Raw genomic sequence first — 24888 nt, 5'->3', positions numbered from 1 at the left:
ATTCTTTGAAGAAGAAGTTTATAGATTCCAGCAGCCGGCTATCCAGAGAAGAAGATTGGCTGTGCACACCAAGTAAGTTGACTTGTATAAGAGAAGTGGGACGTTTGCACATACACTTCACACTCTTAGTCGTCAAATCGTTAGAACTGGGCGAACAGTGTGAAAGGACAGAAGAAAACAGGAATTTTGAGACAAAAATGAGATAAGAAGATATCATGTGTTGCCATAGCAACCAAGCATTATGAGATGAAAGAATCATTCCAAGAAATTTAATTAAACCCAAAGTATCAGATGGAGAAAATTTGTGAATGTAAAGAAGGAGAAGACATAAGAAAGTCACTACATTAAAAACCGCAGAGAAGATCTCGATGTATTAGACTAACAAGGGAAGGCCACAATAAGCAGTAGCACGTACTTCTCAAGCGTTATTGAGAAAATCGCAAGATAATTTTGATCGTCAAATATATACATCTGCGTGTGGCTGTTTTCACCAGGAAGCACCAGCAGCCGAGTGGTTAGCGTTCATGCCCCGTAATCGCTGGGTCGCTGGGTCGCTGGATCGAGTCCCACTCATCAGTTTTTTTTTTTTTTCTAATACAGTCACTTTCTTTGCTATTTATGTTACAGTTGTTATAATGGGAAAAATATGTGTAATCGGGTGAGCTTTTATTAAATTTACAATGTTATTTGGCAGTATACAAATTTTTATTATCACAAATAATATAATATTCATAACTACTGACTAATAAATGGCCAAACGCATAAAGTGATACTGAAAATGTATGCTTGTCCGTGATTTGAGAAATCCCTTATACCTGGAAGGAGCCCGAAACGACTTGTTACCTCCAAGTTTGACCAGCACAGACGGCTTTCAAAAGATGTACAATTAATGGTTGCTTTCGACATTACGAGTACAAGTTGCGGGATGGTATTTTTCATAAAAACATGAAAAACAAAGTTAAACGGCACCAGCTGCATTGAATAAATGCTATGTTTCCACACACGCGAGGTGTTTTGAGGTTTTCCGTGGAAAAACAAACCTCATTAACATTTTCTAAAACCTCTCTTTCAGCCGATAATTTGGAAGCAAACCATACATAACGCAGTATTTCCTTAAATATCGGTGCTGATCATTGGTCATGCAGTATCGGGTGTATTTTAACAGCGTCTTAACGAGAAGCAATTTCTCGTTCTCTTTCGATTAAATACGAACAATTTTGAAGACACAGCAAGCATACATTTTCAGTATCACTTTATGTGTTTGGTCATTTACTAGTCGGTAGTTATGAACATTACATTATTTGTGATGATAAAAATTTGTAGACTGCCAAATAACATTGTAAATTTAATAAAAGTTCATCCGATTACACGTATTTTTCCTGTTACATCAATTGTAATATAAATAGTAAAGAAAATGACTGTGTTAGGGAAAAAAAAACTGACTAGTGGGACTCGATCCAGCGATTACAGGACTTGAACGCTAACCACTTGGCTGCCAGTGCTTCCTGGTAAAAATGGCCATGCACAGGTGTATATATTTGACGACATGTGACGGCTGAAATTATCTTGCGATTTTCTCAATAACGCTGTGAAGTACACACTAGTGCTTACACATTTTGTTGTCCTAATGGAGTACTACGAGTGTACGAAGTTTGCAGTTAATCCGCATTCCAAACGTCGTGGCCTCCCCTTGTTAGAAGAGATATGACTAGAACGATACGACTAAGAAGATCTGCTGCAGGGAGGATACAGCTCTCACACGCATCACGGGGACGCAGACGTGGAAACCAGCCTATGTATCATGTCGTCGGCACCAGCTGCTGTTCACCGATGTTGACCTGCCGTCACATCCGCCGGGTGAGCACAAAACAAAACTTTAGTACCTTCGCAAGAAGTGATACAAACTATTGAGTGAACTTTATTAGTGTAGTTATTATATTTAAAGTTAATTTTTAAGTGCTCACAAGGTCTAAAGCTGGTAAAAATATGGATAACGAACAGCAAATTGGGGAAACTTCAGAACCAGTCATGGCTATGAAAATTAGTAAAGAAGGGCCACACTGGTCCGAGTTGGTAAATGTCATCAAAACTCAATTAAATGAAGCCTTAAATGCTCAGAGTCTGTAGTTAAATGCTAAATTAGACACACATAGTACAGCTTTAAATGCTAAATTAGATGCTCAGAGTGAAACTTTAAATGATTAATTGGATGCTCAGAATTAAACTTCAGGATTGATAAGTGCCAAGATAGATTCACAAAGTAAATTTAGTACTCTATGTGGAGGCATTGGAGATTTGAAGAATGAATTCGACACTTTAATTAATAAACTAGAGAATTTTAAGATAGATTTAAAGAATGAATTGACTAGTTCCCTGCACACTCAAGTAAATCAAATGTTCACTGACCTTAGTAGTAAACAGAATGATAATTTCTAGAAGCTATCAAAAAAGTTAGAATTTGAGATTGAGGACAGATATAATAATGTAGAATCAGAAATCAATGAAAAATTAGGATCTTTCAAAAATGTGTGTAATGTTAAATTTAATGCTGTAAAGCAGGGACTGAGTACTTTAAAAGAAAGTGCAGATAAGCAGAGCAAGTTAATACCTGTAATTCAATCACAACTTACAGGTGTAAGTACACGAGTGGATAACGTAGAAAGAAGCTTTAAAGAGAAAAGACAAAACTCTGATATCGTAAATGTAAGTAGTTTGGAAGGACAAGTCAAAGAAATTATAGAAAGAAGAGTTACTGAGAGAATAACATCTGGGAATGTGTCACCTATGGCTTCTTTTGAACTTACTGATACCAGGAAGGGCATAGACTAACTCTGGAGAGAATTCAAACTTATCCAGGAACAAGGAGAAGCCTCCGAAAGGGGAACAGTAAATATTGAGAACTTTTCCTCTTGGGAAGATTTTCAAAAGAAATTTAAAGAGAAGTATTGGTCTGCAAGTGCCCAGGAGAAGTTAATATCAGATTTGTGGGACCCAAAATATTACAATAATACTTGGGGTACAATGAGGAAGTATTTCGATTGGCATCTAACACGTGCAAAGTACTTAGATAAGCCGATGGAGGAAGAAGGATTAGTGCAGATTTTAATTAGATGATTACCCATATATGCGAGGAAACTTATGTAGTAGGTGGAAGACAGTAGAAGAGTAGTTGTCCTTTGTAGATGCACTTGATGCCTTAAATAAGGACCGCAATGAAAACTTGCACCAATGCGAAAATCTGAACTACAAAAGGAATAGTGGGAATAATGTCAATAAACATGAGGCAAACCTAGCAAGAGTACACCAATGCAACTGGAAAAATGGAACAATTATCAGAAGAAGCATCCACCTTCAAATTTAGGTCCAGTAACTTCTCAGGAATTTGTACAGAGTAACAATAGAGCACAAATGGATGTGTGATATCTTGTTTCGGTAACCAGCCTGTAATTAGTAATAATGAGGAGAACACGAGGCGATCTAGACCCAGGGCCGAGGCCCAGGTCATGGAGATACATTAGGAGGCCTTGTTCCATATAAGTATGTTAACTTTACCCACAAAATACCCGCAAAGGAATAGTTACTACTTGAAGAACCGAGTTTAGATACCAATAACCCACAACCTATAATAGCACGGGCAGTGGAAACTGCGGAGGTTAACATATTTATAGATTCAGGGAGTGAGGTATCACTCATCCCCAATGCACTCTTTAATTCATTACAGACTAAACAGCACTTACCGCTATTGCCAGTAACGGGAGTTTACATAGTCGAGATAACAGGAACAAAGAGTAAAATCGTGAGCTATGAAACTCAAGTGAGTTGTCGTATTGGAGATATATTATTTCGGCAAACACTATTAACAGTATAAAATATTAATAGAGATGTATTATTTGGTTTAGATTGGTTATTAGAATTTAAAGTCATCTTAAACTTTGACGAGAGCCTTCTTTGTTTTGGTAAAGGGGACAGTAGATATTGGACACAGTTTGTGACAGATAACTGCATTAGGAAACAAACAACTGAGTGTAAGTGTCTGCGATTAACAGCTACAGCAAAATTGTCACCAAAGGTCCATAATGTAAATCAAGTATCACTTCTAACTGACATACAAGACAAAGTTAACGAGTCCCTAATATTAACCGATCAACAAAAGCGAGATTTATATAAAATTTTAATGGAGTATGAAGTAGTATTTTTCGATCATCCGGGTAATATCAGCGACAATATTTGTAAATTTAAAATCAAAGATGACTCTCCATTCTTCTGTAAGCCGTATCCAGTAGCAGTGAGTTCAAAGGAAGCAGGGTAGAGATGAAATCAATAAAATGACTGATAATAATATTATAGAATGAAGTTCTAGCATCATGAATAATCCATTGGTCGTGGTAAAGAAAGCTACAGGCGGAGTACGATTAGTATTAGACGCTCATACACTGAATCGGCATATAGAGACAGAGAGAGAGACCGACCAATTAATATTGATTAATTGCTATCCAAATTTGAAAAGGCAAGATTATATAGCACTATGGACCTGACTGCGGGATACTGGCAAATAAAATTACACCCAAAATCCAAAAAGTATACAGCATTTTTGTTTGATGGTAAATCATATCATTTCAATGTATTGCCATTCGGACTTAATATCTCTATGGCCGCATTCATACGTGCATTAGATGAGGCACTAGGGAGAGAGTTATTGAAGGACTTGATAATATATGTAGATGATATCCTGATAATATCGGCTTCTTGGGAAGAACATTGTTTAACTTTGTGCAAAACTTTGAAAAACTTTAAAGAAAAAGGTATTACGGTGAAACTGTCTGAATCGTACTTTGGGTGCCAAGAACTTAAGTTCTTAGGTCATATTATAGGGATACAAGGAATTAGACCAGACCCTGAATGCATCAAAGCTATCTAAGAATGACCATAGCCCAGAAATTTAAGACAGTTAAAAGGATTTATGGGGATGGCCAGATAATATCGTTGGTACATACGAGGGCAAAAACTAAATGACCCGAGAATTTTATATTTATTAAGGAAGGGAGTGCCATGGACTTGGGATCAAGGTGCCAATGATGCATTTGAAAACGTCAAAAGTGCGCTTGATGAATCACCAATTTTACATCATCCAGTTATGGGCGAACCATTTAACATTTCAACAGATGCATCTGATTATGGAATTGCTGCAGAACTTTTCCAAGGAGAGTGGAATCTGAATAATGTAGAACATCGAACCATAACTTTTGCTAGCCATAGTCTAAATAAGCATGAATTAAATTACATGGCTACTGAAACAAAACTATTAGCAATTGTGTGGAGTATTCAAAAATTTCAAACACTAGTATGTGGATCAGAAATCTGCATTTATAAAGACCAATTTACTGCATAGTAGGTTAATGCGATGGATGCTTTTCCTACAAGAATACAATATTAAGATACAGTACATACAAGGTTCCGAGAACATTGTCCCTGATTCTTTGTCAAGGTTACCCACATGAATGGCAGGATTGAAACGCATGGAAGGACTTGGCGTTATTTTTGCCATTAATTTTATATCGGCAGAATCCGAACATCCGATTACACGAAATGGCGCAAAGAATAACTGAAAATATCCATCATGATCCTTACTTTACAGAGACATTTTCTCTGTGTATCCAGAACTCATTGCCTCCTAATCAAATAGGAAAATGGAAAATTATAGGTCATAACTTGTTTTGGAGAGAGAGCTTAACATCACAGCGTTGGTGTTTATGCATTCCGAAGGTAGTGGAAGACAAACTGGAGTGGTATGTTCATACAGGATATAGATACTTCGGAATCAAAAAGTGTATAACTCATATGAATAAGTCTTACTATTTTAAGAAGCTAGGACATAAAATAGCATCTTTAATTATAACCTGTGAAATTTGTCAGAAAGGGAAAGAGAATAACATTCACGTGAAGTTCAAAATGTACCCTATTATTCCCAAGTCATTCCACGACCCCACAGCGGCATATTTTTTTGGACCAATTCCACAAGGAAAAGGAGGGGTATCATACATTTTGGTCATCATAGAGTGGTGCTCAAAATATGTTGAACTATATCCTATTAAAAAAAGCAAATACGCATACAGTTATACACTGTTTACAACAATACTTCCTAGAAGTAGGTAAACTGAAACGGTTTCTTACAGATAATGGACCATAGTTTGTAAGTAATGAATTTAAAGAATTCCTGGCATGGGAAGATATTCATCAGGTGTTAATAACCAATTATAACCCGTCATCAAACCCGTGTGAAAGAGTAATGAAGGAAATTGGGAAGTTACCAGGTGGAATCCAAAATTTTTGGAACTGGTGCTGCCATCTGGAAAGTAGTAGTAGATCTTTGTACCGCTAGGTGGCAAGAGCTGCATATCTGATGAGGCAGTGTGCGCAGTGGCATTCAGCTGGGAGGTCGTGTTGCATGTCCACAATGATTTCCGTGATACTCTGTGTGGCTATTTACGACAAAAGAACAGCGCGTGTGTATCAAATTCTTTCTTCTTGTCACGGGTTATTAACAGCGACGAGAGCTGGATTTACGGTTATGACCCAGAGACAAAGCAACAATCGTCCCAGTGGAAGCGCCCGGGCTCTCCAAGACTCAAAAAAGCGAGACAGGTGAAGAGCAAAGTGAAGAGCATGATCATCGTTTTCTTTGATACCAAGGGAATCGTGCACAAAGAATTCATCCAACCCAACCAAACAGAGAATTCTGCATACTACTGTGACGTTTTGTGACGGCTCCATGAAAACATGTGGCGATGACTGCCCGAACTTTGATGTCAAGGGAACTGGCTGCTGCATCACTATAATGCGCAACGCGCCCTGTCACACGCTCTTGCTCACCAGGACCTTTTTGTCCAAAAACAACATAGTGGTTGTGCCCCACCCACCATACTCGCCAGATTTGGCACCTTGCGACTTCGCACTATTCCCAAAACAGAAACCCAAGTTGAAAGGCTGTCAGTTCGACACTCTAGAGAGGATTCAAGAAGCATCGCTGGCGGTGATAAACACCCTCAAATAACAGGACTTCCAGAAAACGTTTGACCAGTGGCAGAAGTGCTGGGACTGGTGTGTACGTGTGGATGCAAACTACTTCGAGGCTGATGGTGACCATTAGACCAAAAGTAAGGTTTTCAACAGATGGCAGTACCAGTCCCGAAAATTTTGGAAGCACCTCGTATGCTGTACTTACTGTCATGAGAAACATACTTTGAGGGCAACAAAGGTTAACGATTTTGAACTTATTCTGAATGAATTACCACATCTATCAACTGAGTTAACACCTTTAGAAGTTATAGGTAAACCTTTCATAGGAGAACCTCTAATTAAATGTTTTAATTGGCCTGAACAACCGAGTGTCGATTATCAAAAGAATCAGGAAATAGTTTTAAAAAATTTAATTGAAAACGCATAACAAAGATTAAGTAAGCATAATGAAAATGCTATGCAACCTCAATACCAAGTGAATGACCTGGTTCTCATAAAACAACATCTTCAAAGCTCGAACACTAAAGGAGGAGACCCGTAAATTTTTCCAGAAATATGAAAGACCATACTGGGTGCAAACAGTGATCCTTCCTAAGACCTTATTTTTAGTAGATCCTACAACTGGATCAGAGAAAGGGAAGTACAAAGTAAAAGGCATAAAGTTGTTTATCCCCCAGGGATGTTAACGATCTGAGTTAACGGGAGGAGTGATGACCGTCGGATTCCGAGTTGTTTTCGTTGTTTCTTCCGTAATAGTTTTTCTGCACCGAATTCCTATCAAACTATTCTGTTATCTAACCCCCAGGGGCGATAACATTCTGAGTTAACAGGCGCAGTGATGACTGTCGGATCCCGAGGTGTTTTCGGTGTTTCTTCCACAATAGTTTTCCTGCACAGAATTCCATTAAAATCTGAAACTATTCTGTCATCTATTTCAAAAATCTTAAACTATCCTATAATCTTACTAAACAGAAAACTGGATATGACTACAACTCAGGAAAATCACAGAATAAGAAAGAAAGTGATACAGCATAAAATAAAATGGACAGAGTATTTTACGTGTGTATAAAGTATAATATGAAGAGCTAAACAACTATGATACCGTAGTATATAGATTTTCTACTTTTTACAGACTATTTTATACTTTTATGAGACGTGATGTAGATGGGAGGGTTTGAATCAGTTTTGAACGGGGTGGGTATTGTGAATAAAAGCACGGTTTATGAGAACACATAAATCGTGACTAACACAAAACACACACCACACCTTTCACAAACAACCCTTACAAACAAGTGTGCCTGATTCTTCATCATTTGCCGTTTCCATAGGAATGCTAAAATTTCCTTCGGGGACCTCAAGGGTGAAGGTGGAAATGTCTGTTCTGTAGGAGACGATTTAACACAAAACATCCTCCGGCGACGTAGGGATCCCGGGGAAGGGGGGTTGGGAAGGGTTTCCTGTCTTTGGGGCTATCTTCTTTCTCTTCTTCGATCTTAGCAACCATTTTTATTTATTTCCTTTCTTAGTTCTCATTTGAGAAGCTGTTTATTTCTTCTCTCTATCCATATGCACATACTTCTATCGCAGAAGTCCTACATAGTTTCCGTAGTTTCAAATAACCTAAATCTTATCTTCAGATAAGAAGGCAGAAGAATCAGACAACACGAACACACATCACATACACGCAAAATTACATTTAAACACAAACAATGAGATTGCTGACTAGAAACCTGTCGCGATGTGAGAACTGCCAGGAGTTGTAGGGAAAAAAATGTGTGTACACAGGTTCTACATCAACCCCCCCCCCCTCTCTCTCTCTCTCTCTCTCTCTCTCTCTCTCTCTCTCTCTCTCTCTATCTATCTACTGTGACAATTTCACATCGAGTATACATAAGAAGGAGGTGTGAGTAATGAAAGTTAACTTAAGCGAGAGGAATTAATTGTGATAATCATTAAGGAATGTCAGTTTAATAAATACTCTGATAATATATATATGAAGACAGTGACTGTTCTCGAAAGAACAGAATACTGTTGATGACCGTGCAGCTTTTCCCTGGAATAAATGATGACTAACTGAAACCCTCAGCTGCCGACAGGTGTTGTTGATATACCTTGATGTGGACAGCTGAAAAATGTGTGCCCCGACCAGAACTCGAACCCGGGATCTCCTGCTTACATGGCAGATGCTCTAGCCATCTGAGCCACCGAGGACACATATGAATAGCGCAACTGCAGGGGCTTATCCCTTGCACGCCACCCGTGAGACTCACATTCCAAACTGTCCACCAATTCTACATATGTAATGTACCTTATAGACATTTGCCCATTCACTCATTATTCGCGCACGCTTTGGCGATTCCCGTAAGAGTTTGGGCAACCTGCGCGCATTCGCACAGTTCATGCAACTGTCGCCTACACAGCTCACTCATGTTCAACAATGAAGTTCTTGCTACTATGGTATATGCACCAATGTGTTCACATTATGATAAAGCACATGAGGACTTTGCGAAGAGAAAGTTGACAAATGACAGTTAATCACACAACAATTTGACAATGGAGAATTTAAATATGAAAACTACAGAATAATTCATCCATGGGAAACTGGATGTAATACAAGAAATGGCACAGGTTATTCAGTATCAGAAAATGCTGAGAAGAACAAAATTCGCTTTTCTTCTTTCAGAAGAAGACTACCAGGAAATAGGCTTGGCAAAGACCAAATTCAACTACAAAATGAAGTTACTATATTTAATCAAACAATAAAGAAACTGTTCAATATATGAGCTATTCAGAAAAAAAAGATGTATACACACCCTCTCCTCTCATCAGCATTCACCTTCTTCTGTTTTGAATACAACTTTTGAGTTTTTTTAGGGTTTCGTAACATAATTGTGTGTGGATAGTCTCCTTCTGAGGCAGAAATTCGCCAAAATGATGCCTTTTCAGACCAAAACACTGAGGCCATGACCTTTTTTTTTTGCCCAAAATTGTGGTTCTGCGTTTTTGGGCAGATGTTGAATTGGTGTGATGCCACTGTAACAACTGTCTTTTTGTCTGAGGCATGTAATAAGCCACCTGCATTTCATCTCCAGACACAATACATCTCAGAAAGTCCTCATTTTCCTATTCAAGTGGCCCCAGGAACTCACGTGTGCTAATTACAGTTTTTCACGTGCTGCCCTCCCTGTCAGTTGTTTTAGGCCCCATCTTGCACACAGTTTCCAGTATCTCAGTGTTTCTGCAAGTGTCTTTTGTGAGACAGTTCTGGAGAGTTGTGGAAACATCATAGAAATTTCATCCCCTGTCTATCAGTGGTTTTCACAAAGAGTTTCCTCAATATTTTGCACCAACCCTTCGGTCAAAATGAAAGGCCTTCCACTACTCCAATCATCATGAACATTTGTTCTACCTCCACTAAATGCCTGACATCACTTGAACATACTTGTTCTGTCCATAGCACCTTCGCCATAAATCATTTTGATTCGTGAAAAAAATTCAATAGGTGTTATTCCTTCCACGAGTAGGAAGCAGATCACAGTATGTGGCTTGCACTTTTCAGTCTGAACATGTGTTTGATGCAGCTGTCCACATTAGTCTATCCTACATAAGTATCTTCATCTCTGCGTAACTACAGCAATCTTCTTACTGTAGTTAAGCCTTGGTCTCCCCCTACATATATTACCACCACACTTCCCTCCTTTACTAATCTGACATTTCCCTTATCTTGATGCCTCAGGATATGTCCTGTCAATTGGTCCCCTTTTTTAGCCAAATTGTGTCATGATTTTCTTTTCTCCCCATATGAATTCAGTACCTTCTTATAAGTTATCCAACCTACCCATCTAATCTACAGCATTCTCCTTTAGCACTACACACTGAAGACTTCTAGTCTCTTCTTATAAGAACTGCCAATCATCCAAGTTTCACTTCTGTATGAGCCTGCATTCCATACCTTCAGAAACAACTTCCTTACACTTAAATTTATTTTAAATGGTTCAACTGTGGGTTCTTGGTGAAATATGATGTGAACAAACTAAAACACCATTTTGTCATGGTTCACAAAACTATATTTTAGTAATTAGATTTACATTCAATGTTAATAAATTTCCCTTTCTCTCTAAGGCTTTTCTCGCTATTGCCAGTATGCATTTTATATACTCACTGCTGCAGCCATCATCACTTAGTTTTTACCAAAATTCAACTGCTACTTTTGGAGTCATTTTCTAATACAATTTCCTCAGTTTTGGCTTAGTGAATTTGACTACATTCCATCAGTTACTATTGTGTAACTTTTGTTGATGTTCGTATTATGATTTATTTTCAAAACACAATCCACTCCATTCAACTGATCTTCCAAGTCCTTTGCTGTCCATGACAGAATTACAATGTCATTTATAAACCTCACAGTTTGTATATCTTCTCCCTGAACATTAATTCCCTTTCCAAATTTCTTCTTGGTTTCCCTTACTCCTTGCTCAGTGTACAGACTGAATAGCATTGAGGGCAATCCTGCCTGTCTCCTTTCTCAACTGCTGCAATCCTTTTATGTCCTTCAACTATTATTGGTGATATTCACACCTGTCAGCACCTGCCTGCTTTGCAACTGGGATTAGAAATCTGCACACCAAAAACTTTTAGTTATAATATCTTCATAGTGTGTGGTCCACTGTGAGAAGGGACCACTCTTCTACTCGGCAGCCTTGAAGGATATCTAATCCCCAGCACTGTTTGCCACAGGCTTGCAAGACCTAATGCGAAGTGTGCCCCTGGAATAAAATGATCGTCATCTGTGAAAGGGTGAAGTAACATTAGGGTTTAACATCACGACAGCCACGATGTGATGAGACACTGAGAATTAGTTATTCGGACGATAAAGGAGAAATGAATTGACTGATTCCTTTTCAAGGGATCGTGCAAACATTTACATTAAATGCTTCCAGGGAAATGCTAAATAATCTACTGAGTTTTGAAGCTAGTTCCTCCTGAATGTGCATTGATCACTTGTGCCAGGTGTTGAATTTTTAAAACCAAAAGTATTGTATTATGCCCAGTGCAATGACATTAGTGCAAGTTGTACTTCATAATTAGTATTCATCCTATTTATTTTGGCAAGTTCTTATTATTTGCAATTCACTAATAAAAATAATTAAGTACAGTGTAAAAACCCGTGTTGAAAGAATAGACAAAAAATAAACATAATACTTTGAGATTTACGATAGTAAACTATCAAAATACTTACCTCCCCACCTGAAGAGCCACCAACTATATGGTTTGTATTGTAAGGATTGTTTGTCCTCCCATAGACTGTGTTTGAGCTTTCCCACCACATACACAATTCCGAAATATTTGTAACAGCTAACGGAATTCCGCCAGCTTTTCGCATAAGGGCAATGACTTCGGCATCTTCAAGAGCTTTTATATCTTTTCTTTTGTACAATCCAGCAGTGTTTGACAGGCCTACAGTATGGAAAGAAAAATCACTCTTTTATGTGAGTAAACAAATACTTTCTTGTATAATCACCCTTAGAAGCAGTAGAAGTAAAGAATAAAATTGAAAAAAGAATTTCAGGAAAAGTTCCACATATCCAATCACTACTCACAGAATCAAACAACAGTACTTTTATTCCAGAAGTTGCAGTTTAAATCAAATTAAAATTCTGTTTCTAAAGTGTAGACTCGCTACAGCAATAAACATTGATCTAATGTTGACTGGCTCCATAGTACGAGCACAATCATTAATAATATAAGTTTTCTATAATTTACAGTTTATCAGCTTAAGTAGATGAATAAAGCCAACCTAAAGCTCATTAGGATTGCCTACCAGGTTCCAAACTACATTTAATGGGAGTATAATACCCATTTACATGATTTCTTAAGATGTTCTAATATGGGTGCAGACCTGACCAAAAGTCTTCTTGATATCTTTCATAATAACCTTGTGTTGTACAATACACAATCAACTATAGCAGTACCATACAGCCCATAACTAGAATGGATATACACCACTATTTCTGCTTTATTATAAGGCAGTATTCTTATTCATATCAGTGGTGACCATTTTTCAACTTTCATCAGTTCTGAAGCAGCTTGTGGAGAGTGTAGAGCAAAGCTCACTTTCCTGTCATGTTGGCAGCAGGACATGGGTGTAAAATCGTCACTGAGAAGGAAAGACAGAAAAAATCTGCCTTCAGCATATAACAACATAGCTGGAAGCCTTCCCCTCAGATTAAACACAATATGTTTATCAGATGGGGGTTTCACTGCGATCATATATTGTTACTATATAGTTGAAGTCTTTGAAGACAACAGCTATGGGAGTCTAAACACTAGTACATCAATTACACACAGTTTCATTTTACGGCAAAGAAAGATAATCACGAGTAGACCAAATTTATCATTTCTACTGAAAAAATTGGATGCATGATGAATGGGAGATTGAAAGATGGAATGATAATAAATTAAAGAAGACAGATTACTATCTCTCAAAACCTGCACACTAACAGTTTGGACAGAAATGTGAAACGCAAACAGTCCAGCAGAGCAAAATTATGATCCCCCCCCCACCGCCCATCCCAATAAATAAATTTAATTAATTAAAAGAGTTCTTACCCCATGACTCTGTACCATCAACCAACTATGTTGGCAATGAGTCTCTTAACAACCCCACATTTCCACACCTCAGGCAACTACCCATTTTTAGTAAAATCTCATTCTCCTTTACCTAAAATTTGTAGGGATAATATGCAACACAATTTTTATGAAACAGTATGTGAAACATTGCCATTTCTAGAATTACAAATAGTAACTTTTGTGTTTTTTTAAACTAATGGGTTTAACAGCACTGGAAAGATAGAACTGCTTCAAAGCAAGATAATGTGTCAGTTACCTTTTACTTGTATGCAGTCTTTTGTTGTAAACGGGACACCAAGAAAGGGTGTATCTCTTGCAATTTCATCAGTACTCTTTGTTTCTGATGCAATAAAACTGTCTATTTCCCTTGCTTCTTTCAGGGCATCCGAAAATCTCTCATCTACCATGCAATTTAAGATAGGATTTATTTCTTTTATACGAGCTATGTAAGCTTCTATCACCTGGACGCTTGAAACCTACAATAAAATAATAGTGTTACAAATTACAATGTATGAATTTATATAATAGAGGGAAACATTCCACGTGGGAAAAATATATCTAAAAACAAAGATGATGTAACTTACCAAACAAAAGCATCGGTATGTTGATAGAGACACAAACACACACACAAAATTCAAGCTTTCGCAACCCACGGTTGCTTCATCATGAAAGAGGGAAGGAGAGTTTTTTTTTTTTTTTTTGGATTGGGTTTAAGGGCGCTCAACTACTGAGGTCATTAGCGCCCAGTCACAGTTGTTAGAGCACAAGGGATCTAGTAAAACTCAAGGGGGACACCAGAAAGACCTGACAAAGATGCAGATAAAATAAGTAAAAAGGTTAGATGTCTTTGGACAAGCCAGTCAAAGTTATAAAACGCAGAACACGAGCAGCTGCTCGAGCGTCATCAGCTAAAATATCCGGTAAGGTAGACGGCAGGGACAGGACAACACGAAATTGACTAAAACGGGGACACGACAATAAAACATGGCGCACTGTTAAGGCCTGTCCACAAGGGCACTGCGGGGCTGGGTCACCGGAGAGCAGGTAGCGGTGGCTAAACCGGCAATGCCCAATTCTCAACCTGGTCAGAAGGACCTCTTCGCGCCGAGATGGTCGGGAGGATGTTGTCCAAGGAGTTGGGAGCGGTTTTACTGCCCGGAGCTTGTTTCCTTGGAGGGATGACCAAGCATCCCACCACAACGACACAAGCCTCTTACATACATCCCCCCGAACGTCCGATGACGGGACACAATGGGAGGCTGGCCGAGGCAGAAGGACTGCAGCCTTGGCTGCAGCATCCGCAGCCTCATTCCCAGGCACTCCTACATGTCCGGGAACCCACAGAAAGCTGACAGAACCACCATTATCAGCGAAAGAATGGAGGGACTGCTGTATCCGTTGAATCAAGGGATGGACCGGATAGGGAGCTCCAAGGCTCTGAAGAGCACTGAGTGAGTCAGAGCAGAGTACATACGATGAATGGCGGTGGCGGCGGGCATACTGAACGGCCTGATGGAGAGCAAAAAGCTCGGCCGTAAAGCTGGAACATTGGTCGAGGAGCCGGTATTTGAAGGTGGCGGCCCCGACGACAAAGGCACAGCCGACACCATCGTCAGTTTTGGAGCCATCGGTGTAAATAAAGGTGTGTCCGGCAAGTCGAGCACGAAGTTCGACAAACCGTGAGCAATACACTACAGCCGGAGTACCCTCCTTCGGGAGTGAGCTGAGGTCGAGATAAAGATGAACCGGAGCCTGGAGCCAAGGTGGTGTCGGGCTCTCACCCTCTCTAAAGGTGGTAGGGAGGGCAAAATCCAATTGTCGAAGCAAGCGACGGAAGCGGACTCCGGGGGGCAGCAGGGCAGACACATACAACCCGTACTGACGATCGAGAGAATCGGCGAAGAAGGACTGGTAAGAGGGGTGGTCGGGCATAGACAACAGCCGGCAGGCATACCGACACAGCAGTACGTCGCGCCGGTAGGTCAACGGTAACTCGGCAGCTTCAGCATAAAGACTCTCGACAGGACTAGTGTAGAAGGCTCCGGTCGCAAGACGTAACCCCCGATGGTGGATGGAGTTGAGCCGGCGTAAGAGGGATGGCCGAGCGGACGAGTAGACAAAGCTCCCATAATCCAGCTTCGATCGGACTATGGACCGATACAAGCGAAGCAGGACAGTGCGATCCGCTCCCCAAGATGAACCACTAAGAACTCTGAGGACATTAAGGGAACGTGTACAACGGGCCGCCAAATAAGTGACATGTGGAGACCAACACAGTTTCCTGTCCAACGTGAGCCCTAGAAACTTAGTTGTGTCCACGAATGGGAGAACTACGGGACCGAGATGTAAGGATGGCGGAAGGAATGCTTTATATCGCCAAAAGTTAATACAAACCGTCTTCTCTTCAGAGAACCGGAAGCCATTTGCCACGCTCCATGAGTATAGGCTGTCTAGACAACGCTGAAGGCAGCGCTCCAGGAGGCATGTTCTCTGGGCACTGCAGTAGATCGCGAAGTCATCGACAAAGAGAGAGCCTGAGACATTAGGTGGAATGCAATCCATAATTCGATTGATCGCGATGGCAAAAAGGGCTACGCTCAAGACGGAGCCCTGAGGCACTCCGTTCTCCTGGAGGAAGACGTCGGACAATACGGAACCCACACGTACCCTAAACGTTCGATCCGTTAAAAAGGAATCAATAAAAAGGGGCAGGCGACCGCGTAGGCCCCACCTGTGCATAGTGCGGAGGATACCTCCCCTCCAACAGGTATCATAAGCCTTTCCCAAGTCGAAGAACACGGCTACCGTTTGGCGCCTTCGCAAAAAGTTGTTCATGATGAATGTCGACAAGGTCACAAGGTGGTCAACAGCGGAGCGGCGGCGACGAAAGCCGCATTGGACATTAGTAAGTAGTCGTCGAGATTCAAGAATCCAGACTAACCGAGCATTAACCATGCGCTCCATCACCTTACAGACACAGCTTGTAAGAGAAATGGGGCGGTAACTAGAAGGAAGGTGTCTATCCTTCCCGGGTTTGGGTATAGGAACAACAACGGTGTCACGCCAACGCATGGGGACTTTACCTTCGGTCCAGACGCGATTGTAGGTACGAAGAAGGAAGCTTTTGCCCGCCGGAGAAAGGTGTGCCAGCATCTGAACGTGAATGGCATCTGGCCCCGGAGCAGAGGACCGGGACAGTGCAAGCGCACGTTCGAGTTCCCGCATAGTAAAGGGGGCATTATAAGTTTCCAGATTCAGCGAGTGGAAGGAAGGTCGCCGAGCCTCTTCTGCCTCTTTCCTGGGAAGGAAGGCAGGATGGTAATGGGCGGAGCTTGAAACCTCCGCGAAAAAGCGGCCAAAGGCGTTGGAGACAGCCACAGGATCAACAAGGACCTCATTACCTGAGGTCAGGCGGGAAGGAGAGGGAAAGACGAAAGGATGTGGGTTTTAAGGGAGAGGGTAAGGAGTCATTCCAATCCCGGTAGCGAAAAGACTTACCTTAGGGGGAAAAAAAAGGACAGGTATACACTCAGCGGGCGCACACGTACACGCACATGCACACATCCGCACATATACAGACATGAGCAGACATATGTAAAGGAAAAGAGTTTGGGCAGAGATGTCAGTCGAGGCGGAAGTACAGAGGCAAAGGTGTTGTTGAATGACAGGTGAGGTATGAGCGGCGGCAACTTGAAATTAGCGGAGGTTGAGGCCTGGTGGGTAACGGGAAGAGAGGATATATTGAAGGGCAAGTTCCCATCTCCGGAGTTCTGATAGGTTGGAGTTAGTGGAAAGTATCCAGATAACCCAGACGGTGTAACACTGTGCCACAATGTGCTGGCCGTGCACCGAGGCATATTTAGCCACAGGGTGATCCTCATTACCAACAAACACTGTCTGCCTGTGTCCATTCATGCGAATGGACAGTTTGTTGCTGGTCATTCCCACATAGAAAGCTTCACAGTGTAGGCAGGTCAGTTGGTAAATCACGTGGGTGCTTTCACACACGGCTCTGCCTTTGATCGTGTATACCTTCCGGGTTACAGGACTGGAGTAGGTGGTGGTGGGAGGGTGCATGGGACAGGTTTAACACTGGGGGCAGTTACAAGGGTAGGAGCCAGAGGGTAGGGAAGGTGGTTTGGGGATTTGATAGGGATGAACCAAGAGGTTACGAACGTTAGGTGGACGGCGGAAAGACACTCTTGGTGGAGTGGGGAGGAGTTCATGAAGGATGGATCTCATTTCAGGGCAGGATTTGAGGAAGTCGTATCCCTGCTGAAAAGCCACATTTAGAGTCTGATCCAGTCCTGGAAAGTATTCTGTCACAAGTGGGGCACTTTTGGGGTTCTTCTGTGGGAGGTTCTGGGTTTGAGGAGATGAGGAAGTGGCTCTGGTTATTTGCTTCTGTACCAGGTCGGGAGGGTAGTTGCGAGATGCGAAAGCTGTCTATTCGCATGAATGGACACAGGCAGACAGTGTTTGTTGGTAATGAGAATCACCCTGTGGCTAAACATGCCTTGGTGCACGGCCAGCACATCTTGGCACAGTGTTACACTGTCCGGGTTAGCTGGATACTTCCCGCTAACACCAACCTATCAGAACTCCGGAGACGGGAATTTGCCCTTCTATATATCCTCTCTTCCCGTGACCCACCAGGAATCAATCTCTGCTAATTTCAAGTTGCTGCCGCTCATACCTCACCTGTCATTCAACAACATCTTTGCCTCTGTACTTCCGCCTCGACTGACATCTCTGCCCAAACTCTTTGCCTTTACACATGTCTGCTTGTGTCTGTATATGTGCGGATGTGTATACCTGTCCTTTTTTCCCCCTAAGGTAAGTCTTTCCACCCCCGGGATTGGAATGACTCCTTACCCTCTCCCTTAAAACCGACATCCTTTTGTCTTTCCCTCTCCTTCCCTCTTTCCTGATGAACCAACCGTGGGTTGCGAAATCTTGAATTTTGTGTGTGTGTTTGTGTTTGTTTGCGTCTCTATCAACATACCAACGCTTTCGTTTGGTAAGTTACATCATCTTTGTTTTTAGATAAATGTATGAATTTACAAATACGTATACACTGAGGAAAAAACCAGATGGAATATAACATATATATGAGGATACAAGACTAGATATCAAACAAGAGAGACAGTGAGCAACAGACAGGGTCTAGAATGAACAAAAGGATTGCTTCCATCCTTTTTTTACATGACTGTCCACAGCTTGGTGAGTCTTCCATTTTGGCAGGAGTATTCTACCCCTGTGTTTGTACATGTTTGGCTGCACATGTTTGTTCACACAGTAAACTACAGTGCAGCAGCCAGTAACAGAATGGTGTTGCAGTCAATCTTTGGATTAGTTTACTGTTTTGCTTACTTATGTATATTATCTATATGTACAGCCAAAATAGAAGGAGGGGCAGCATTGGAAGTAAATTTTCAATCTGTTTGTTGCAGATCAATTTCACCTATTGTGTAGCTGTCTTCAGTGCATTATATCTAAGTCATTATGACTCATCATAAATGTAACAGCACTTGGTACCACTTCATATGACAGATTACAGCTAGCTAAAACTGATCTGCAATAAACATATTAAAAATATGACTGATGCTGCCATTCCTACTATCTTGGATCTCATTAACATGGTCGTGGAACACACTGTTCCTGATGAAAACAAACCTGATTTGCATACAGTGTTGGCTTAAGCTGCCAAGTCAGCAAAAGTAGCCACAACACAGTTTAATTGTGCCAAAAGGAAAATTCACAAGAGAAAAGTAAAATATTACGAAGAGGCAGAATGACTAGCCAGTACTTACCTTTAGTGGGGGAAATTCGTGTCTTGCCAATAAACACTTTAAAGTGGAAAGAAACTATTCCTAAATTTTGTAACTATTGGTTCCTTCCTCAGTGAGGAAAGAGGGATACACGGGAGGAACAGCAAGTCATATCGACCCCAGTGTGAGAGAGACTTACCTACTGCGAAGGTGAGGGAAACAAAGATGAAAATGGGGATTAGGGGGTGGGGGTGTTATCAGAATAGTTTTTTCACTGTGAAATGTCTGTATCAGCAGTATTTGAATTTTGTCTCCTGGCAGTAAATATCGATCTGCCATTCTGTCTCTCTCTAATTTTATATTAAGGAACACACTTTTTCAATAACTTGCCATCAGCCGTAAAAAAATTAACTATTGGTAAAGTTCAATTTAAGAGGAGCCTAAACGATTAATTGGTGGCCAACTCCCTCTCCATTGACGAATTTCTTAATAAAACCACATGCTGTGCATACATTATTAATAATGCCAAATAAAGTGAGTATTATGAAAAATCAGATTTCAATTACATAAGCACATCAGTGTATTGTACATTTACATGTTTTGTAACAAGTTTGTTATTACCTTCTAAACTGAACATTTCTTTGACTTATTCCACATCTACTAGGCTCATTTCACTTGGGATCTGTGGAAGGTACATTAGCATATATTTTTTTCTTTGTGTATGCAAATTGTGTATCCTTGTTTCCAGACATGTTCTACATCCTTGAGGATCTCCTCATTATGGATACAAGAATGAAAAGTACATCTAGTCTAATAGGAATATTAGAATTATATAAACACAGCCTTTGTCTGTTTACCTTTTACATCAGATTCAGTCCATGCAAGCATATGGAAAACATTATACCTCTGTGTTAAATTTGCTACAACTGCTACAACTGAATGCACTGCCTCTGTTTCCTCAAAGGATTGGATGTTCCAATTCCAGCCCCCTTTTCTTATTTTCATCTTTTCCACTGCACTAAAATATTATGTTTTGAAATTGCACACTAGTGCACTGCATTACAGGACGAATCAGAAAACAGTGGACACACTGTGTAAACTACTTTTTATGTCCCTACTTCCACTCAATTAAAAATAAATTACAGAATTTAAGTAGCATCAAAGACTCGAACAAAGTAAAGTTCTCCAAATAATGCAACACATCATAATACATAATGAATGTGGCAGGGCTTATATTAAAAATTATATAAATACAGTTAGAATAATGTGCTCTGCAAGAAAGGAATCTCCATGAAGAGTATTCATTTCACACAAATAAGTGAACAATTGAAATTTTCATGAGAAAGAATACATTGCTCAGTAGAACCAAGAGGCCCTGTTAACCATCTAAAAATATTACGAATTTCACAATATCATGTACTGTATAGAAGCAGAAGAAAGAAAACAGGCAATCTAAAACAAAGCAAACAGCTGGCTGGTAAAAAAAACTGCCATCCTATGGCCACATTTTACCTTTCAGCTACATAGAATCACTTTAGCTTCATGGTGATGGTGAAGGTAGTAGTGATTACTGGTTTGCGACAATAGAGTGGATATTCGTGCACATTTTCTATTCTATTTGTGGAATAAATAATACAGTTACACAGTCTCATCCTTCATGTCATTAAATATCACTAATAGAAATTCCTGGATGGAAACAACAAACAAAAATGAGATGCAATTTGTAGTGAAGACAAGGAATCATTGTAAAATAAATGAGTGTGAGTTGACTGCTATGTGGTTTAAAGGAGGTGGAGTCTGCAGCAAAATTAAAGTCTTTTTATTATAGAAGCTGAAATACAGTACCTCTCCTTTCTTTATACCCTATCAGTTCTTTTTTTTTTTTTTTTCAAATGAAAAAATTTTAAAAAATCTTATCAGTCTACACATTGGTACCCTGGGATGCTCTCTGTGTGTGGAACTTCTGGACATCTCTGTGAGCGGCAGCACAGTACTGCACTGACATCACATAAGGCATGGCTTGGGCCACGTGGTCTCTAGCACAGATGACTTAGTTTTAGTAAAAGATGTCCATGATAGTTCCAACTTAAGGAAAGAGAAAAGTGAGTTCTTTCAATGGTATTGTGGACCTTCTAAGTTGGTAGGAATACCACATCCTAAAGCACTGCTCCTGGTTGATACAGCTGAAGGCCAGGAAAAGGGACTATACAATGTTGATAAGGTTAAGAAATGTACATCCCCAGGAGATTGCACACTTTCCCATTGGAAGTCCGAGTTAATAGCTTCAGTATTTCTTCTTTCATTTTCTCCGAAGCAATTCCTTGCCCTTAAGCTATTCTGTATTCTGGACCTCTTACTACTCTATCTTTTTTAATAACTACATTGTAAAAACAAAAATATAACTGGAATTATTTTTTTAGGTATTAATAATACATAGTTTGTTTCTTACAGAAAAACATACATGCATATGTATATTGTTCTGTATAATTATATGTAAGAAACAACCATGCTGTAACTTACCAAACGAGAAAGTCCTGGTATGTTGATAGACACAATAGAAAACACACACACACACACACACACACACACACACACACACACAAAAATACTCAAGCTTTCGCAACCAAAGGTTGCTTCATCAGGAAAGAGGGAAGGAGAGGGAAAGACGAAAGGATATGGGATTTCAAGGGGAGGGTAAGGAGTCATTCCAATCCCGGGAGCGGAAAGACTTACCTTAGGGGGAAAATGGACAGGTAAGCCTACACACACACACACACACACACACACACACACACACATCCATCTGCACATATACAGACACAAGGAGACATATGTAAATGCAAAGAGGTTGGGCAGAGATGTCAGTCGAGGCGGAAGTACAGAATGACAGGTGAGGTACGAGGGGCGGCAACTTGAAATAAGTGGAGGTTGAGGCCTGGTGGATAATGGGAAGAGAGGATATATTGAAGGGCAAGTTCCCATCTCTGGAGTTCTGATAGGTTGGTGTCAGTGGGAAGTATCCAGATAAACCGGATGGTGTAACACTGTGCCACAATGTGCTGGCCGTGCACCGAGGCATGTTTAGCCACAGGGTGATCCTCATTACCAACAAACACTGTCTGCCTGTGTCCATTCATGCGAATGGACAGTTTGTTGCTGGTCATTCCCACATAGAAAGCTTCACAGTGTAGGCAGGTCAGTTGGTAAATCGTGGGTGCTTTCACACGTGGCTCTGCCTTTGATCGTGTATACCTTCCGGGTTACAGGACTGGAGTAGGTGGTGGTGGGAGGGTGCATGGGACAGGTTTTACACCAGGGGCGGTTACAGGGGTAGGAGCCAGAGGGTAGGGAAGGTGGTCTGGGGATTTCATAGGGATGAATCAAGAGGTTATGAAGGTTAGGTGGACGGCGGAAAGCCATTCTTGGTGGAGTGGGGAGGATTTTATGAAGGATGGATCTCATTTCAGGGCAGGATTTGAGGAAGTCGTATCCCTGCTGGAGAGCGCCACATTCAGAGTCTGATCCAGTCCTGCGAAGTATCATGTCACAAGTGGGGCACTTTTGGGGTTCTTCTGTGGGAGGTTCTGGGTTTGAGGGGATGAGGAAGTGGCTCTAGCTATTTGCTTCTGTACCAGATCAGGAGGGTAGTTGCGGGATGCGAAAGCTGTTTTCAGGTTATTGGTGTAATGGTTAAGGGATTCAGGACTGGAGCAGATTCGTTTGCCATGAAGACCTAAGCTGTAGGGAAGGGACCGTTTGATATGGAACGGGTGGCAGCTGTCATAATGGAGGTACTGTTGCTTGTTAGTGGGTTTGATGTGGACAGATGTGTGAAGCTGTCCATTGGACAGATGGAGGTCAACGTTAAGGAAAGTGGCATGGGATCTGGAGTAGGACCAGGTGAATCTGATGGAACCAAAGGAGTTGAGGTTGGAGTGGAAATTCTGGAGTAGTTCTTCACTGTGAGTCCAGATCATGAAGATGTCATCAATAAATCTGTACCAAACTTTGGGTTGGCAGGCCTGGGTAACCAAGAACGCTTCCTCTAAGCGACCCATGAATAGGTTGGCGTATGAGGGGGCCATCCTGGTACCCATGGCTGTTCCCTTTAGTTGTTGGTATGTCTGGCCTTCAAAAGTGAAGAAGTTGTGGGTCAGGATGATGAGGAAAGAGGTTTTAGGTATGGTGGCAGGTGATCGGCGTGAAAGGAAGTGCTCCATCGCAGCGAGGCCCTGGATGTGCGGGATATTTGTGTATAAGGAAATGGCATCAATGGTTACAAGGATGGTTTCCAGGGGTAACAGATTGGGTAAGGATTCCAGGCGTTCAAGAAAGTGGTTGGTGTCTTTGATGAAGGATGGGAGACTGCATGTAATGGGTTGAAGGTGTTGATCTACGTAGGCAGAGATACGTTCTGTGGGGGCTTGGTAACCAGCTACAATGGGGCAGCTGGGATGCTTGGGTTTGTGAATTTTAGGAAGTAGATAGAAGGTAGGGGTGCGGGGTGTCGGTGGGGTCAGGAGGTTGATGGAGTCAGGTGAAAGGTTTTGTAGGGGGCCTAAGGTTCTGAGGATTCCTTGAAGCTCCACCTGGAAATCAGGAATGGGATTACCTTGGCAAACTTTGTATGTAGTGTTGTCTGAAAGCTGACGCAGTCCCTCAACCACATACTCCCGACAATCAGGTACCACGGTCGTGGAACCCTTGTCAGCCGGAAGAATGACGATGGATCGGTCAGCCTTCAGATCATGGATAGCCTGGGCTTCAGCTGTGGTGATGTTGGGAGTAGGATTAAGGTTTTTCAAGAAAGATTGAGAGGCAAGGCTGGAAGTCAGAAATTCCTGGAAGGTTTGGAGAGGGTGATTTTGAGGAAGAGGAGGTGGGTCCCGCTGTGACGGAGGACGGAACTGTTCCAGGCAGGGTTGAATTTGGATAGTGTCTTGGGGAGTTGGATCATTAGGGGTAGGATTAGGATCATTTTTCTTCGTGGCAAAGTGATACTTCCAGCAGAGAGTACGAGTGTAGGACAGTAAATCTTTGACGAGGGCTGTTTGGTTGAATCTGGGAGTGGGGCTGAAGGTGAGGCCTTTGGATAGGACAGAGGTTTCGGATTGGGAGAGAGGTTTGGAGGAAAGGTTAACTACTGAATTAGGGTGTTGTGGTACCAGATTGTGTTGATTGGAATTTTGAGGTTTTGGAGGGAGTGGAGCTGGAAGTGGGAGATTGAGTAGATGGGAGAGACTGGGTTTGTGTGCAATGAGAGGAGGTTGAGGTTTGCTGGAAAGGTTGTGGAGGGTGAGTGAGTTGCCTTTCCGGAGGTGGGAAACCAGGATATTAGATAGTTTTTTGAGGTGAAGGGTGGCATGCTGTTCTAATTTGCGGTTGGCCTGTAGGAGGATGCTCTGAACAGATGGTGTGGATGTGGGAGGGGAAAGATTGAGGACTTTGATTAGGGATAGGAGTTGACAGG

The 24888-nt window shown here is 41.3% G+C and overlaps 1 protein-coding gene across 3 annotated transcripts in view; it reads right to left on the bottom strand.

The window, feature by feature from the left end:
- LOC126237092 (fatty-acid amide hydrolase 2) overlaps positions 1-24888 on the bottom strand; it is a 180461-nt gene that overhangs the window by 122497 nt on the left and 33076 nt on the right. For all 3 annotated transcript variants that reach the window (XM_049946895.1, XM_049946896.1, XM_049946897.1), the window contains exons 3-4: positions 13904-14123; positions 12257-12474 (exon numbers count right to left, since the gene is read on the bottom strand). In XM_049946895.1, the coding sequence (XP_049802852.1) occupies positions 12257-12474; positions 13904-14123 (438 nt within the window). The remainder of the gene's footprint in view (positions 1-12256; positions 12475-13903; positions 14124-24888) is intronic.

Source organism: Schistocerca nitens, chromosome 2 (genome assembly GCF_023898315.1).
Source record: "Schistocerca nitens isolate TAMUIC-IGC-003100 chromosome 2, iqSchNite1.1, whole genome shotgun sequence".
Classification (NCBI taxonomy): Eukaryota; Metazoa; Arthropoda; class Insecta; order Orthoptera; family Acrididae; genus Schistocerca; species Schistocerca nitens.
This window is presented reverse-complemented; position numbering and strand designations above follow the sequence as displayed.